The sequence below is a fragment of the Pseudophryne corroboree genome, chromosome 5, assembly GCF_028390025.1.
Source record: "Pseudophryne corroboree isolate aPseCor3 chromosome 5, aPseCor3.hap2, whole genome shotgun sequence".
Lineage (NCBI taxonomy): Eukaryota > Metazoa > Chordata > Amphibia > Anura > Myobatrachidae > Pseudophryne > Pseudophryne corroboree.
This window is the reverse complement of record NC_086448.1, coordinates 509,888,539-509,907,237: the sequence shown is the minus strand read 5'-3', so window position 1 is coordinate 509,907,237 and position 18,699 is coordinate 509,888,539. Positions and strand designations below refer to the sequence as shown.

General features: G+C 48.1%; 1 protein-coding gene across 1 annotated transcript in view; it reads right to left on the bottom strand.

Moving 5' to 3' along the window:
* Nucleotides 1-18,699, bottom strand: part of RIPK1 (receptor interacting serine/threonine kinase 1) — a 266,027-nt gene that overhangs the window by 208,926 nt on the left and 38,402 nt on the right. The window contains exon 5 of the mRNA XM_063923061.1: nucleotides 6,028-6,165. Coding sequence (XP_063779131.1) covers nucleotides 6,028-6,165 — 138 coding nt within the window. The remainder of the gene's footprint in view (nucleotides 1-6,027; nucleotides 6,166-18,699) is intronic.

Here is an 18,699-nt window from a genome sequence, read left to right as displayed (position 1 = left end):
CCATTAGAAGGTCCTCTCATGGAACCTGCCGAAAGGAATGGCCTCGTATGATGCCACCATCCTTCCCAGGACTCGAGTGCAGTGATGCACTGACACCTGTTTTGGTTTTAATAGATTCCTGACCAGTGTCACGAGCTCCTGAGCTCTCTCTATCGGGAGATAAACCCCTTTTCTGGTCTGTGTCTAGGATCATGCCTAGGAGAGGCAGATGAGCTGTAGGAACCAACTGCGACTTTGGAATATATAGAATCCAGCCGTGTTGCCGTTACACTTCCAGAGAAAGTGATACGCTGTTCAGCCACTGCTCTCTTGATCTCGCTTTTATGAGGAGATCGTCCAAGTACATGATAATAGTGACACCTTGCTTCCGCAGGAGCACCATCATTTCCGCCATTACCTTGGTGAATATTCTCGGGGCCGTGGAGAGACCAAACGGCAACGTCTGAAATTGGTAATGACAATCCCGTACCGCAATTCTGAGGTACGCCTGATGAGGTGGATAAATGGGGACATGAAGGTATGCCTCCTTTATGTCCCGAGTCACGATAGAATCTCCCCCTTTCAGGCTTGTAACGACCGCTCTTAGCGGTTCCATCTTGAACTTGAACCTTTTCAGGTATATGTTCAGGGATTTTAAATTCAATATGGGTCTGACCGAACCGTCTGGTTTCGGGACTACCACATGGTCGAATAATAACCCCCTCCTTGTCGAAGGAGGGGAACCTTGACCACCACCTGTTGAAGATACAATTTGTGAATTGCAGTTAACCCTGTTTCCCTCTCGTGGGGGGAAGCCGGCAGGGCCGTCAGTGAGGAGGCATCTTCTCAAAGTCCAGCTTGTATCCCTGAGACACAATATCTATATCCCAGGGATCTAACAGGGAGTGAACCCACTTGTTGCAGAACTTACGAAAGCGTGCCCCCACCGGGCCTAGCTCCGTCTGTGGAGCCCCAGCGACATGCAGTGGATTTTCATAGAGGCCGGGGAGGACTTCTGTTCCTGGGAACTAGCTGTGCTGTGCAGCTTCTTTCCTCTGGCCCCGCCTCTGGCAAGAAAGGACGCACCTCGGACTTTCTTGTTTCTTTGTTCGAAAAGCTGCATTTGATAATGACGTGCTTTCCTAGGCTGTGCAGGAATATAAAGCAAAATATCCGAATTACCAGCTATAGCCGCGGAGACCAGGTCCGAGAACCCTTCTCCACACAATCCTCAGCCTTCCATATGCCACTTAAGTTGGCATCATCTGTCCATTGCATATTCTACAGGACACGTCAAGCAGAAATCGACATAGCTTTGACTCTAGGACCCAGTATACTCATGTCTCTTTGGGCATGTTTGTTTATATATATCTCTTAAGACAGCATCTTTAATATATATACATATCTGTCTATATACATATATATATATATATATATATAAACTAGGGTCTCAATTTCTGCTGATAAGGTACCTCCACGCCGCCCCAGCGCTATAAACCCATGCCGACACAATCGCCGGTCTGAGTAGTGTACCAGAATGCGCACGCTATCTGCAGGATCCCTGAGAATAGCTAGGGCTACCTTCTGTGCAAACGTGACACCCTAGGGGAAGATTCCCATCACATCCTGGCCCTAGTGGGGAAAGGATATTGCCTGAAAATTCTTTGTGGGAAACTGCAGTCTCTTGTCTAGAGATTCCCGCTCTTTTTCCTCATGAGAGGAGGGAAATTTACCTCAGCTTTCTTCCCCCTAAACATGTGTACCCTTGTGTCAGGGACAATGAGTCATCAGTGATATGCAAATCATCTTTTATTACAATAATCATATATTGAATACTTCTCTGCCATTTTGGCTGTCACTTTGCATTATCGTAGTCGACACTGGAGTTAAACTCTGTGTCGATATCAGTGTTTATTATTTTGGATAGTGAGCATTGTGAGACTCTGAAGGTCTCTGCGCCATAGGGACAGACATGGGTAGATTTCCTGTCTGTTCTCTAATCTTTTGTGCAATAAATTCACCTTAGCACTTACACATATCCAAACAGGTGTCGGCGTTGTCGACGGAGACACCCTCACACACACATATTTGCTCTATCTCCTCCTTAGGGGAGCCTTTTACCTCAGACATGTCGACACACACGTACCGACACACCACACACACAGGGGATGCTCTATTTGAAGACAGTTCCCCCACAAGGCCCTTTGGAGAGACAGAGAGAGAGTATGCCAGCACACACCCCAGCGCTATTAACCCAGGAATAACACAGTAACTTAATGTTAACCCAGTAGCTGCTGTATATATTGTTTTTACGCCAAATTTATGTGCCCCCCCTCTCTTTTTCACCCTCTTTCTACCGTGAGTCTGCAGGGAAGAGCCTGGGGAGCTTCCTCTCAGCGGAGCTGTGGAGAGAAAATGGCGCAGGTGAGTGCTGAGGAAGAAGCCCTGCCCCCTCAGCGGCGGGCTTCTGTCCCGCGTTTCTGTGTAAAAATAATGGCGGGGGCTCATGCATATTACAGTGCCCAGCTGTATATATGCTGCTTTTTGCCAGGAGGTACTCAATTGCTGCCCAGGGCGCCCCCGCCCCTGCGCCCTGCACCCTACAGTGACCGGAGTGTGTGGGTTAGTGTGGGAGCAATGGCGCACAGCTGCAGTGCTGTGCGCTACCTCATATGAAGACAGGAGTCTTCTGCCGCCGATTTTGACATCTTCTTGCTTCAACCCGCCGGCTTCTGTCTTCTGGCTCTGCGAGGGGGACGGCGGCGCGGCTCCGGGAACGGACGACCAAGGTTAAGTTCCTGTGTTCGATCCCTCTGGAGCTAATGGTGTCCAGTAGCCTAAGAAGCGCAACCTAGCCGCAGTTAGTAGGTTTGCTTCTCTCCCCTCAGTCCCCTCAGTCAGCAGAGAGTCTGTTGCCAGCAGAAGCTCTCTGAAAATAAAAAACCTAACTAAAATACTTTCTTAATAGCAAGCTCAGGAGAGCTCACTAAAATGCACCCAGCTCCTTCCGGGCACAGATTCTAACTGAGGTCTGGAGGAGGGGCATAGAGGGAGGAGCCAGTGCACACCAGTAGTACTAAATCTTTCTAGAGTGCCCAGTCTCCTGCGGAGCCCGTCTATTCCCCATGGTCCTTACGGAGTCCCCAGCATCCACTAGGACGTTAGAGAAATTTGCAACTAAATGCACAAATCATTCTCTTAAAATTCTCCAAAACAATTTCGAAAGCGTGGCTCCAATCCGTGCAATACCTTGCCCGTGTCAAAGCAGAATGACAAAATACTGTATATTACTGTACATTTAGGCATAATAAGTCAAAAAAGCCTGCAATAGAGGCAGCATCCCATAAAGCATAAATATAAAATAATCAGAGCAGTCAAATATGAAGGAGCAATGCATAGGGGTATATGCAATTGCGGTCGAATTGCCGAAAATGTCGAAAAACTGGTCATTTTTGACACAAAAAAACCTGTCGAATTTGATTCGACAATGCAATAAAGTACTTTTCGCCAAAAAACCTGCCGTTTCATTTTCGACTTTTGGCAATTCGACTTTTTTTCGATTCGACATGTCTGCAATGTTAAAATGCGGCTTTTCGACAAAAGTATATTCAATTGAAGAATGTCGATTCGACAACAATGCTTTTTGACAGTCATTTCGTCAATTTCATTCCGCCTCATTTTCCTGTCGTGATATAATAAATTTTTTTTAAAAACATTAATTTTTTTGTGCTTTTTTTTATTGCTAATAGCATATCTATTTATATTAGAAGGGATTATCTACTTGGTTTGTACTTAGGAGCCACAAGTATTATTTAATCGATGTTTTAAAAGAATATTTTTTTTTTTTTTTTACTAACTACAATAATATGGAGAGATCAGTACATGTTTTTAGGTTGGAAGGGGTGTGCAAGTGTTAAAATTCCTGAAAAAAAATGTGTGGGGTCCCCCCTCCTAAGCATAACCAGCCTCGGGCTCTTTGAGCCGGTCCTGGTTGTAAAAATATGGGGGGGGAAATGACAGGGGTTCCCCCGTATTTTAACAACCAGCACCGGGCTCTGCGTCCGGTCCTGGTGCAAAAAATACGGGAGACAAAAGACGTAGGGGTCCCCCGTATTTTTCACACCAGCGCCGGGCTCCACTAGCCAGAGACATAATGCCACAGCCGGGGGACACTTTTATATAGGTCCCTGCGGCCGTGGCATTAAATCCCCAACTAGTCACCCCTGGCCGGGGTACCCTGGAGGAGTGGGGACCCCTTAAATCAAGGGGTCCCCTTCCTCCAGCCACCCAAGGGCCAGGGGTGAAGCCCGAGGCTGTCCCCCCCCCATCCAAGGGCGGCGGATGGGGGGGCTGAAGGCCATGTGTCAAAAAAAAGAATATTGTTTTTTTGTAGCAGAACTACAAGTCCCAGCAAGCCTCCCCCGCAAGCTGGTACTTGGAGAACCACAAGTACCAGCATGCGGGGGGGAAACGTGCCTGATGGTACCTGTAGTTCTACTACAAAAAAATATCCAAATAAAAACAGTACACACACACCGTGACAGTATAACTTTATTACATACATGCACACCTACATACATACATACTTACCTATGTTGACACGAAGAGTCGGTCCCCTTCTCCACGTAGAATCCACGGGGTACCTGTAAATAAAATTATACTCACAACAATCCAGTGTAGATCGGTCCTCTTCTTGTTTGTAATCCACATACTTGGCAAAAAAAAAAAAAAACGAAGAACCCGAACCACGCACTGAAAGGACCCCTTTCCCTGACTGGCGGGACTCCCCGTGACTGCTGTCAAAGAGGGTCCCTTCAGCCAATCAGGGAGCGCCACGGCATGGCACTCTCCTGATTGGCTGTGCGCGCCTGAGCTGTCTATCAGGTGGCGCACTCGAGATACACTGTAGCGCATAGGCGCTCCATTGTATCCAATGGTGGGAACTTTGCAGTCAGCGGTAGACCACAAGGTTATGTGGGGTCACTCTTATGGTCTACCGCTGACCGCAAAGTTCCCACCATTGGATACCATGGAGTGCCTATGCGCTACAGTGTATCTCGAGTGCGCCGCCTGATTGACAGCTCAGGCGCGCACAGCCAATCAGGAGAGTGCCATGACGTGGCGCTCCCTGATTGGCTGAAGGGACCCTCTTTGACAGCAGTCACGGGGAGTCCCGCCAGTCGGGGAAAGGGGTCCCATGTGTAAACATGGGACCCCTTTCAGTGCGTGGTTCGGGTTCTTCTGGTTTTTTTTTTTGCCAAGTACGTGGATTACAAACAAGAAGAGGACCGATCTACACTGGATTGTTGTGAGTATAATTTTATTTACAGGTACCCAGTGGATTCTACGTGGAGAAGGGGACCGACTCTTCGTGTCAACATAGGTAAGTATGTATGTATGTAGGTGTGCATGTATGTAATAAAGTTATACTGTCACGGTGTGTGTGTGTACTGTTTTCATTTGGGTATTTTTTTTGTAGTAGAACTACAGGTACCAGCGGGCCCGTTTCCCCCCCGCATGCTGGTACTTGTGGTTCTCCAAATACCAGCTTGCGGGGAGGGCTTGCTGGGACTTGTAGTTCTGCTACAAAAAAAACAATATTCTTTTTTTTTGACACATGGCTATCAGCCCCCCATCCGCCGCCGTTGGATGGGGGGGGGGGGGGGGGGGCCTCGGGCTTCACCCCTGGCCCTTGGGTGGCTGGAGGGGGGACCCCTTGATTTAAGGGGTCCCCACTCCTCCAGGGTACCCCGGCCAGGGGTGACTAGTTGGAGATTTAATGCCACGGCCGCAGGGACCTATATAAAAGTATCCCCCGGCTGTGGCATTATCTCTCTGGCTAGTGGAGCCCGGTGCTGGTGTGAAAAATACGGGGGACCCCTACGTCTTTTGTCACGGAGATCAAATCCTCAGAACAAAACATGGCAAACATAAGCATTAGACGTTACTTCTAAGTAAGTTTTGCACAGATCTGTGAAGCCCTTCTATCCAAAGGTTATACAGTAGGTGTCTTTAACAAAGGTGAAAGTAAAATACTAGGAAACATACCTTAATATGAAATTCATCATCTGCTAATATGTTTTCTGGCTTCAGATCCTTATGAATCACTGTTTGATTATGCAAATAAACCATTCCTTCAATAATTTCCAGAATAAACCGTGCCTTCACTGAATCCGGTACTGCAATCTAGATACACATAAAGGAATGAGAAATTAAATCCAAAACACGCCATTTAAATCTTCTATGCCTACTGTGTAACAATAAATGATAAACATCATAATAACTGCTATGACAAATTCAGCGGGATTTCCTACAGCAAATACGGAACATAATACAACACTTTAATGATATGGTTAAAAAAGCAGAAATCAGTGTAAATAAGGAATCAATTCAAATTGTACACTGACTTAACATTAATCTGCTTCAGTGCAATGGGTTCATTGCATTTACATTATTTCTTCTAATAAAAAAAAAGCAAACAAAGCTAAATATGTCATAATCAGCATGTCTACTTTCAAAGTTTCAATGTTAATTTACATCAGGACCAATGTTGAAAATAGGATTTTAATACCTACCGGTAAATCCTTTTCTCCTAGTCCGTAGAGGATGCTGGGGACTCCAAAAGGACCATGGGGTATAGACGGGATCTGCAGGAGACATGGGCACACTATAAGACTTTGAATGGGTATGAACTGGCTCCTCCCTCTATGCCCCTCCTCCAGACCTCAGTTATAGGAACTGTGCCCAGGGAGACGGACATTTTGAGGAAAAGGATTTTTGTTACACTAAGGGTGGAATACATACCAGCTCACACCACAAACACACCGTACAACTGGATTAGCAGGAATACCAGAGAACAGTATGAACGAAAAACAGCAACAAGCTGAACATAACCGATACACAACCATCGTGTAACCGATAACAACCACTAACAATACAACTGCAAGTACAGGTTGAGTATCCCTTATCCAAAATGCTTGGGACCAGAGGTATTTTGGATATCGGATTTTTCCGTATTTTGGAATAATTGCATACCATAATGAGATATCATGGTGATGGGACCTAAATCTAAGCACAGAATGCATTTATGTTACATATACACCTTATACACACAGCCTGAAGGTAAATTTAGACAATATTTTTTATAACTTTGTACATTAAACAAAGTGTGTCTACATTCATACAATTCATTTATGTTTCATATACACCTTATACACAGCCTAGAGGTCATTTAATACAATATTTTTAATAACTTTGTGTATTAAACAAAGTTTGTGTACATTGAGTCATCAAAAAACAAAGGTTTCACTTTCTCACTCTCACTCAAAAAAGTCCGTATTTCGGAATATTCCGTATTTCGGAATATTTGGATATGGGATACTCAACCTGTAACAGTACGCACTGGGATAGGCGCCCAGCATCCTCTACGGACTAGGAGAAAAGGATTTACCGGTAGGTATTGAAATCCTATTTTCTCTTACGTCCTAGAGGATGCTGGGGACTCCAAAAGGACCATGGGGTCTATACCAAAGCTCCAGACCGGGCGGGAGAGTGCGGACGACTCTGCAGCACCGATTGAGCAAACATGAGTTCCTTATCAGCCAGTGTATCAAACTTGTAGAACTTAGCTAAAGTGTTTGAACCCGACCGTGTAGCTGCTCGGCAAAGTTGAAGAGCCGAGACCCCTCGGGCAGCCGCCCATGATGAGCCCACCTTCCTGGTAGAATGGGCCTTCACTGACTTCGGCAACGGCAGTCCAGCCGTAGAATGAGCGTGCTGAATCGTATTACAAATCCAGCGTGCAATAGTCTGCTTGGAAGCAGGATTTCCAATCTTGTTGGAAGCATACAGGACAAACAGAGCCTCCGTTTTCCTAACAAGAGCCGTTCTGGCAACATAAATTTTCAAAGCTCTTACGACGTCGAGAGACTTTGGCACCGTCACGGCATCCGTAGCTACAGACACCACAATAGGTTGATTTATGTGAAACGAAGAAACCACCTTCGGCAGAAATTGTTGCCGAGTCCTCAATTCCGCTCTATCCACATGGAAAATCAAATATGGGCTCTTGTGAGACAGAGCCGCCAATTCCGACACCCGTCTAGCGGACGCCAAGGCCAAAAGCATGACCACTTTCCAAGTGAGAAATTTCAACTCCACCTTCCGCAAAGGTTCAAACCAGTGAGACATAAGAAATTGTAACACTACGTCAAGATCCCACGGTGCCACGGAGGATGGATATGCAGCACTCCCTTCACAAAAGTCTGAACTTCAGGAAGGGCGGCCAATTCTTTTTGAAAGAAAATAGATAAAGCCGAAATCTGCACTTTGATGGAACCCAATTTCAGGCCTGCATCCACACCTGCCTGCAAAAAATGGAGGAAACGACCCAGCTGAAACTCCTCCGTAGGAGCTTTCTTGGCTTCACACCACGACACATATTTTCTCCAAATACGGTGACAATGCTTCGCCGTGACCTCCTTTCTAGCCTCAAGGAGAGTGGGGATGACTTCCTCGGGAATACCCTTTCGAGCTAGGATTTGGCGTTCAACCTCCACGCCGTCAAACGCAGCCGCGGTAAGTCTTGAAATACGCACGGCACCTGCAGTAACAGGTCCTCTCTGAGAGGAAGCGGCCAAGGATCTTCTATGAGCAATTCCTGAAGATCCGGATACCAGGCCCTCCGTGGCCAATCTGGAACGACGAGCACTGCCGGAACCCTAGTTCGTCTTATGATCCTCAACACTTTTGGAATGAGAGGAAGTGAAGGGAACACATACACCGACTGAAACACCCACGGAGTTACCAGGGCGTCCACTGCACTGGCTTGGGGGTCCCTTGACCTGGAACAATACCTCGGAAGCTTCTTGTTGAGGCGAGACGCCATCATGTCTATTTGAGGAATCCCCCAACGCCTTGTCACTTCTGCAAATACCTCTTGATGAAGCACTTTCCTGGGTGGAGATCGTGTCTGCTGGGGAAGTCTGCTTCCCAGTTGTCCACGCCCGGAAGGAAGACTGCTGACAGAGCGCTCACATGCTTTTCCGCCCAGCGGAGAACTCTTGTGGCCTCCGCCATCGCCGCTCTGCTCTTTGTTCCGCCCTGGCGGTTTACGTACGCCACCGCTGTTATGTTGTCCGACTGAATCAGGACAGGTAGACCTCAAAGAAGGTTTTCCGTTTGCAGAAGGCCGTTGTAAATGGCTCTTAACTCCAGGACATTTATGTGGAGACAAGATTCCTGGCTTGACCATTTTCCCTGGAAACTTCTTCCTTGTGTGATTGCTCCCCAGCCTCGGAGACTTGCATCCGTGGTCAGCAGGACCCAATCCTAGATCCCGAACCTGCGTCCCTCTAGAAGGTGAGAACTCTGCAGCCACCACAGGAGAGAAATTTTGGACCTGGAAGATAGACTTATTTTCCGGTGCATGTGTAGGTGAGACCCGGACCATTTGTCCAGCAGGTCCCACTGAAACACCCGGGCATGAAACCTGCCAAACGGAATGGCTTCGTACGCCGCAACCATCTTCCCTAGCACTCGAGTGCATTGATGAATCGACACTCTTGCCGGTTTCAGAATCTCTTTTACCATGCCTTGGATTTCCAGAGCTTTTTCCGCTGGAAGAAACACTCTTTGCAGTTCCGTGTCCAAATCAACTGGGACTTTGGCAAATTTAGAATCCAACCATGATGTTGCAGAACCGTCACGGAGAGCTCCACATTTCTTAGCAACTGCTAATTCGATCTCGCCTTTATCAGGAGATTGTCCAAGTATGGGATAATTGTGACACCCTGCTTGCATAGGAGTACCATCATTTCCGCCATGACTTTGGTGAAGACCCTCGGGACCGTGGAAAGCCCAAACGGCAACGTCTGAAATTGGTAATGAGAATCCTGCACCGCAAATCTCAGGAAAGCTTGATGTGGAGGATATATCGGGACGTGTAAGTTGACATCTTTTATGGCAACTGACGCCACAAAATCCCCCCCTTCTAGACTGGAAATCACAGCTCGAAGAGATTCTATCTTGAACTTGAAAGTTTTCAAATACAGATTGAGGGATTTTAGGTTCAGGATCGGTCTGACCGAGCCGTCCGGCTTTGGCACGACAAAGAGGCTCGAATAGAACCCTTCTCCCGGGGGAACCGGGACAATGACACTCTGTTGAAACAGCTTTTGTATCACAGCATTTACTACTTCCCTTTCTGGGATAGAAACTGGCAAGGCTGATTCGAAAAATCGGTGGGGGGGGGGGGGGGGGGGGCATCTCATGAAACTCCAGTTTGTACCCTTGGGACACTATGTCTAAGACCCAAGGATCTAGGCCCAATTGAAACCAGACCTGACTGAAGATTCGGAGACGGGCCCCCACCGGCACGGACTCTCGTAGGGGAGCCCCAGCGTCATGCGGAGGACTTCGCAGAGGCCAGGGAGGACTTTTGGTCCTGGGCGCCAGACACCACAGGCGACCTTTTTTCCCCTTCCTCTACCTTTTGAAGCGAGGAAGGACGAGCCCCTTCCTTTTTTGTATTTATTAGGCCGAAAGGACTGCAACTGATAATGGGGAGCCTTTTTCTGTTGTGCGGGAACATAAGGAAGAAAAGATGACTTACCCGCTGTAGCGGTAGACACCAGGTCAGCGAGGCCGTCACCAAACAAGACACTACCTTTATAAGGGAGAGCTTCCATAGCTTTCTTGGAGTCGGCATCAGCATTCCATTGATGAATCCACAGCGCTCTCCTGGCCGAGACTGCCATGGCATTGGCCCTTGATCCCAAGAGGCCAATATCCCTCGCCGCATCCTTTAGGTAAGCTGCAGCATCCCTGATATAACCGAGAGTCAAAAGAATGTTATCCCTATCTAGGGTATCTATGTCAGATGCCAAATTATCAGCCCACTTAGCAATAGCACTACTCACCCATGCCGACGCCACGGCAGGTCTGAGGAGTGCCCCCGTAGTGACATAAATGGCTTTTAATGTCGTTTCCTGCTTACGATCCGCAGGATCCTTGAGGGCAGCAGTGTCAGGAGACGGAAGCGCCACTTTCTTGGACAGCCGGGACAGAGCCTTGTCCACATTGGGAGATGACTCCCACTTTTCCCTGTCGTCAGAGGGGAAAGGATATGCCATAAAAATTCTCTTGGGAATCTTCCACCTTTTGTCAGGCGACTCCGAAGCCTTTTCACAAAGAGCGTTCAGTTCATGAGAGGGGGGAAACGTCACCTCAGGCTTTTTCCCTTTAAATAAACAAACCCTTGTATCTGGAACAGGAGGCACCTCATATGTAAAACATCTTTAACTGCCACAATCATGTACTGAATACTAAAAACCAATTTTGGATGTAAACTGGCCTCACTAAAGTCGACACTGGAATCAGAGTCCGTGTCGGTATTCTTATCTGCCATCTGGGTAAATGAACGTTTCTGTGACCCTGAGGCCCCCTAGGCTGTACCTAAGACAAGGCGTCCTCCATGGATTTTCTCCACGTTTGTGTCTGAGAATCAGATTTATCCAGCCTCTTAGACAATAACGCCACATTTGCATTCAATGTACTCAACATATTCACCCAATCAGCAGTCGGCGGTGCCGTCAGAGTCACTCCCAAATCCTTCTCTGCGCCCCCAGTAACTTCCTCCGGAGGGGAGGAGCACTCAGCCTCAGACATGTCGACACACTGTACCGACACGCACACATTCACACTGGCAATAGGAGACAGACCCACAGGGAAGCCTGTTAGAGAGAACACAGAGGGAGTATACCAGCTCACATCCCAGCGCCCATATACTACTAAAAAATAATATATGATCACTGCGCTGTTTTATATACATATATATAGCACCAATTGACTGTGCCCCCCCCCGTTTTGCTCCCTGTACTTTTAAGGAGAGTGGAGGTCCGGGCCAGCGTCTCTGCATGCTCTGTGAAGAGAGAAAATGGCGCTGGTAAGCTGTGCAGGCTAAGCCACACCCCAACCCGGCGCGCTGTAGTCCCGCTAAAATTCAAAAAATTATACTGGCGGGGGTCTTATATTTAGTGCCCAGGCACCAATAATATGCTCTTTGCCAGAGAAAAACTCCAGTAACCTGCTGCCCAGGGCGCCCCCCCCCCCCCCCCCCCCTGTGCCCCTGTGCCCTGCACCCTGTGAGTGCCGTTGGTGCGTGTGTGTCACTGAAGTCTTCTGTCTTCTGTATACTCACCCGGCTTCTTTCTTTTGGCTTCTGTAAGGGGGTTGACGGCGCGGCTCCGGGAACAAGCAGCTAGGCGCACCAAGTGATCGAACCCTCTGGAGCTAATGGTTTCCAGTAGCCTAAGAAGCAGAGCCCTTAACTCAGAAGAAGTAGGTCTGACTTCTCTCCCCTCACTCCCACGAAGCAGAGAGCCTGTAGCCAGCAGGTCTCCCTGAAAATAAAAAAACTAACATAAAGTCTTTTCAGAGAAACTCAGGAGAGCTCCCCTAGTGTGTGTCCAGTCTCTCTGGGCACAGAATCTAACTGAGGTCTGGAGGAGGGGCATAGAGGGAGGAGCCAGTTCACACCCATTCAAAGTCTTATAGTGTGCCCATGTCTCCTGCGGATCCCGTCTATACCCCATGGTCCTTTTGGAGTCCCCAGCATCCTCTGGGACGTAAGAGAAATAACATTAAAACATTGACAGTAGACATGCTGGTTATGTCATATTCTGCGTCCCTGAGTGCTGCCGAATATTTGGTATATGTATGACTTTTCCCGTGCTGGGAGCAGTATGGAGCGGAGCGCAACGGGGCAAGCTTTTTTTGTCTTTATATGTTTGGAACAAAATTGTATGGGCATATTTTCTAATAGTATAACAGTAATTCTTTTTCTGAATCCATAATTAAATAATCCTTCAAACAAACTGAAAATTAAAGCTTTTGTTGTCTTTATACATATCTGTTTGGAGCTTCTATATTTCAAAAGAATGTATTATCGAGCAGTGAAACTGTGATTCAAAAACTGAGATTATTCCCCATGTATGAATTCAAGCATGCCCTTAATCCTTACTGTAACTCTCACCTCTTCATCTCCTCTTTGAGCAGATTATGGCCAGTCACTTTATCAAGTTCCTTCCTTCTACCTCCTTAATCCACTTCAACCTGGATTTCGTACTTCTTAAACTACAGAAACTGGCCTCACTAAAGCTTGTAATGATCTTCTAATTGCCAAATCTAAGGGACAGTACTATTTAGTCATCTTCCTGGTACCTCTCTGCTCACTTTGACACTGTGGTTCCCAGTGTCCTCTCTTTCACTATATTCTGTTCCACAAGTCTGCTGCCTTGGAGTTGCCATCGGCTCCTCACTCTCTTTCAGACTCCACTGTCATGCCTTCTTCTATTCATAATAATCCCACCTACTAATATGTGCAGGATATTTACGGGTCATCATCTTGACTGGACTACTGCAACATTCTCGTGCCCAGCCTTCCTACTCTCCACTCATTCTAAACTTTGCTGCTTGGCTCACTGTTTTCAGCCCCCCCCCCATCCCCTTTCTTCCAGGCCTACACTCGCTTTCCTTCTCCTACAGAGAACATTTCAAGCTAATAACACTCACCTATTAAGCTCTCACCCAATCATCACAATCTTACATCTCTTACCTCATCTCCCTCCACATTCCTGTCCATCCACTTCACTCTGCTAATTGCAACTACCTTGTTTCCCAACTGATTACCTTTTCCCACTCCTGTATCTATGACTTTCTCATGTTTTGCTGCCCTATCCATTGGAACTCACTCCCTTTCCTATCACAGTGGTTCTCTAACTCAGAACTCAGGATCCAAAACAGTTCCCTTTTTCCAGGTCACCAGAGGTACACAGGTGCCGGGCCGGAGTTGCCGCTAGTCAACCAAGGCATGCGCTTAGGGCCCCATGAGTCTCAGGGGGCCCGGACGTGGCCACGGATTGCCATAAGTAGCAGTGCTGCAGAGGAGATTTTGTTTTTACATGCATCATTCTGAACCGGCCCGGCCCCAGCAGGCTGTCAGCGCACGCTGACTGGACAGCTGCCGCTGGGACCAGAGCCAGCTCACAAACACACTGTACCCCCTCCTCCATGTGACTGACCTGCAGCACGATGACCGGGCTGTGGAAGGAGAGCTGCTGCCCAGCCATAGGAGAGAGGAGAGCTGCTGCCCAGCCATAGGATAGAGCCTGGTCACCGTCGGAGGATTGAAGGAGGAGAGCTGTCAGTGCTCAGTAAGTATCGCGGCAGTGGCCGGGGCCCAGGCTGCCTTTAAAGTGTGTGCGGCGGCTACGCCTGGAAGGGGGGGGTAGGGGGGTTTAGGTGGTGAAGCTAATGGGGCGATCCTCATCCTTCCTACTTCTTGATGGGGGCCAGGGGGGGAGGCAATCAGCCAGGGGGTGAGACTGACAGTGTGCCTGCCACTGCCAGTACTGCTGGTGGTGAGGGTGAGCTAGGTGAGGCCAACAATCAGCGTGTGGGGGGGGAGGGGGTGGGATGATGGGTGCTGTAGGAAGGTGGACTGTGTGGCATAATGTATATTTCAGCTCATACTGTAGTGCATAATATGCATTTCTACTCATACCGTATGGCGTAATATGAATTTCGGCTCATACTGTGTGGCGTAATGTATATTTCGGCTCATACTGTGTGGAATAATATGCGTTTTGACTCATATCATGTGTCGTATTGTGAATTTCGGCAAATACCGTGTGGCGTAATGTGAATTTTCGGCTCATACTGTGTGGTATAATGTATATTTCGGCTCATACTGTGGTGCATAATACGCATTTCTAATCATACCGTATGGCGTAATATGAATTTCGTCTCATATAGGGGGTAATTCCAAGTTGATCGCAGCAATACATTTTTTAGCAGTTGGGCAAAACCATGTGCACTGCAGGGGGGGGCAGATATAACATGAGCAGAGAAAGATAGATTTGGGTGTGGTGAGTTCAATCTGCAATCTAAATTGCAGTGTAAAAATAAAGCAGCCAGTATTTACCCTGCACAGAAACAAAATAACCCACCCAAATCTATCTCTCTCTGCACATGTTATATCTGCCCCCCCCCCCCCTGCAGTGCACATGGTTTTGCCCAACTGCTAAAAAATTTCCTGCTGCAATCAATTTGGAATTACCCCCATTGTGTAGCGTAATGTATATTTTGGCTCATACTGTGGTGCATAATATGCATTTTTACTCACACCATGTGGTGTAATGTGAATATCGGCTCATTGTATGTGGCATAATGTGAATTTCGGCTCCTGCTATATGGTGATAATTAAATATTATGTTTGCACTGTGTTTTTATGTACCCTTTTAATGTATGTGATGCCAGTAATGTTTAAAATTTTAAAAAGTAGAAGGAAAAAAATCAGTATTTTGGTACTTACCGATAAATCCCTTTCTCCGATTCCACAGGGACCACTGGAGTGCAGACACAATGGGGGATATAGTAGGCAGTAACTGGGAGCTGGCACTTTAAATTTATAACCATGTGACTAGCTCCTCCCCTACTATGTGCCCCCTCCAAGGCAGTCTTAGTTAAAACTGTGCCCGAGGAGAGCTGGAAAAGACCAACGTCAAAGTAGAGGAGGTTCACTAAGCCAACTAAACAGGTTAACACCAAGGAAAGCTGGAAACATAGTGATAGGGTAACATGAACAATACGCGCAGTCACACAGTGACATGCAACCCGATAAGTGAAGTAGGAGGAAACAGCGCTGGGTGGGCGTCCAGTGGAATCGGAGAAAGGGATTTATCGGTAAGTACCAAAATCCTGATTTCTCCTTCATCCACTAGGGGCCACTGGAGTGCAGATACAATGGGGACGTCCCAGAGCTCCCAAGACGGGAGGGAGTGCGCTGAGATTCCAGCAACAACCGTTCGGCCCAACTGTGACACAGAGGCCGCAAAAAAGGCAAATCCGTAAAACGTGACAAACATATGATGTCCCGACTAAGCGGCATCGCAACATAAAGCATTCACGGAAACCCCGTGGGCGACCGCCCCTGAAGGTCCCCTAGAGCGCGTGGAGTGCGCCGAATTGGAAAATGGAGGCCCTCGAGCAACCGCCAAATAAGACTGTCTGATGGCCAGACGTATCCAACGGTTCACGACCATTGGGACCCCGGACAATCAGGACGGGAACATCGTACAAAACAAAGACGAAAGCAAGTTGCCGAACAGCCGAAGAGCTCTGTACAGGAGAACCCTGACAACATCCAAAGGTCACGAATCCGGTGAAACCGCCGAGAGGGCCGAAAACACAAATGTCAGATGTATATGAAAAGCGGACATCACCCCTGGAAGAAACGACAGCTGAGTATGAAGCCCAGCCGTAACTCAATTCGAAAGGGAGAATGTCGGTAGAGAACTCCCTGCAAGAAAACCTGAACTTCAGGCTGCCAGGCTAATTACCTTTGGAAGAAAACCAAAAGAGTAGAGACCTGAAACTCAGGTCAACCGAGTCGAAGCGCAGCCGAGCAAACCACCCGGAGAAACTAAAGAAGGCGGTTAAATGAAAAACCGAAGGGAAAAACCCTCGGCATCCACACCAGGCCACAAAAAGTTTGCAAAAGTGGCAAAAGATAGACGAAGTAACTGACTTCCGAAATCGGGGCCCAGTAGGTATAACCGAAGCAGGGAAACTCCCTCCTTCTGAGAAGGTCTCGTGAACGGCCAAACCCTTTAAACGAAACCTGTGGAAGACAGAACAAAGGACCCTGTTGAAGTAGACATTCCCACAGAGGTAGGGGCCAAGGCTCCTCTACTGACAACAGGTGCAGGGTGGATTTCCAAGTCTTGTGCGGCCAAACCGGAGTATCTGGAGGACTAGCGCACATCCTCCCTTTATGCGTTGCAGAAAGTGAGGTAGTAACAAAAAAAGGAGGAAAGATAGACTAAACAGAAGCTCCAAGGAGCTGTGAGGGCATCCTCGGCTACTGCCGCCAGAGCTCACGTCCAAGAGTAGTAAAGGGGCAGTTGAAGAGTCAGTCGGAACGCCATGAGGTCGATCCGAGTTCTCCGCCAACAGCCGACCAGCTGACAAAACTCCGGGTAATGTCCACTCACCCGGGTGCTTGACCTGGAATGAAGATTGTTGTCCTCTGCTCAGAGGAGGCTGCAGGTGACCTCTCTCAGCGCCGCACTTGGCTGAAGAGAGAGGGGAACTAGGCCCGAGGAAGGAAAAATCTTCTGACGGACCCGGATTGAGAACCATCTCTAAGAAAAGAAAACAGTACGAGGAGCATAAATGCAACCCGTGTCGAATCAGAAGATCTTGAATCCTCCGGATATTCAGAAGCAACCTAATCTGTAGAGTGGGTTTCCAGCAGTAGATTATCCAGTTAGGGAACAAACGTTCCTCCCTGCCTTTGAAGTAGGGCCATCCTGTGACTTTCAGGAACACGGTGGGAGCGGAAGAGGGACCGAACGGAAAGGTCTGAAAGTGGAAATGAATATCCTGTACTACGAATCGGGGGAAAGCCCAATGAGGAAACCCAATGGAAACCAGTAAACAGGCATCCCTGATGACTAAGGACGCCTAAACCCTCTTTGCTCCAAACTAGCAATCACAGACTGAAGGGATTCTAAGCTCAGAATAGGCCCGGCCGGGCCATCTGGCTTCGGCACGGAAAAAAACAAAAAACAAAGGCCTGAGAAAATGCCCCGATTCCAATGATGTGAGGAAACAGGGATCAGCACCCTTGCAGTTAGAAGCATCTGGAACGCCGCCTGCAGCACGACTCTGTCGTCGGAAGCTGGCAGACATGTGGTGAGGTACCACTGAGGCGGTTGGACTCCAAAATCGCGTATGTAACCGCCCGTGATGAGAAACCTAACCCAAGCATACCCAGGCCTCCCAGAAAAACCACAGACATGCGCCCACCCTGGGATCTCCCAGGTGGGAGGGAGGTTTGACCTGCGGTGGGTGTGTTGGAGGACCGACAATCAGACTGGTCCGAGGATGCTGAACCGCTGCCTCGGTCTCTTACTTTGAGATCCCTTGGTGACGGAGATACCGTCCCTGTCATGTACTCGAAACCCGGAAAAGGTACGGAAAGATCTAAGGGAAAGACCGGTATAGGTCCATCTTGGAGCTGGAGCAGCAGTAGGGGAAAGAAAAGTGGACTTACCCAATGGCCTGAGAAATCCAGGCTGGAAGATCCTTCCCGACAGAACCCGTAATGAACCACGCCACTGCTGCCCCTTAGGATTCAATATCCGCCTGTTACTATCGCAGCCCTAAAGGTCGTCGGGTTAAGACAGCCCAAGCGGAGTTCAGGCTCCGAGTATACAGACTTCCTTGGAGATCTCAAAAGAACATAAAGCAGAATCGTAACTCTAATCTGTCCAAGGAATCAGTTGCGTGTAACCCAGAGGATAATTGTTTTACAACCTACCTGCTCCGGACAAGGTAGAACCTCTGCTGCCGCATATTTCTCTCCGATGGCTCCCTCCGCAAGGTAGCCCTAGGAACCATCGAGGGGTATACCCTTGGAGAGGTCCGATATCGGTTCCTGCTTTCTGCGTAGAAAGGACAGGAAAACAAACATTGTTTGATACCTGAAATTGTATATTCAGATGTCTCCAGTCCGCCGACCGGAGCACATCCAGCTCATCCGAAACTGGACAAGTCGCTGTCGTCTCTTCATTGGTACCGAACCCCGAGGAATGTGAAGCGCTCCTTTACCTGCATCATCTGACGAACTGCTGTGCAATGCGCCTCATGTCCTGT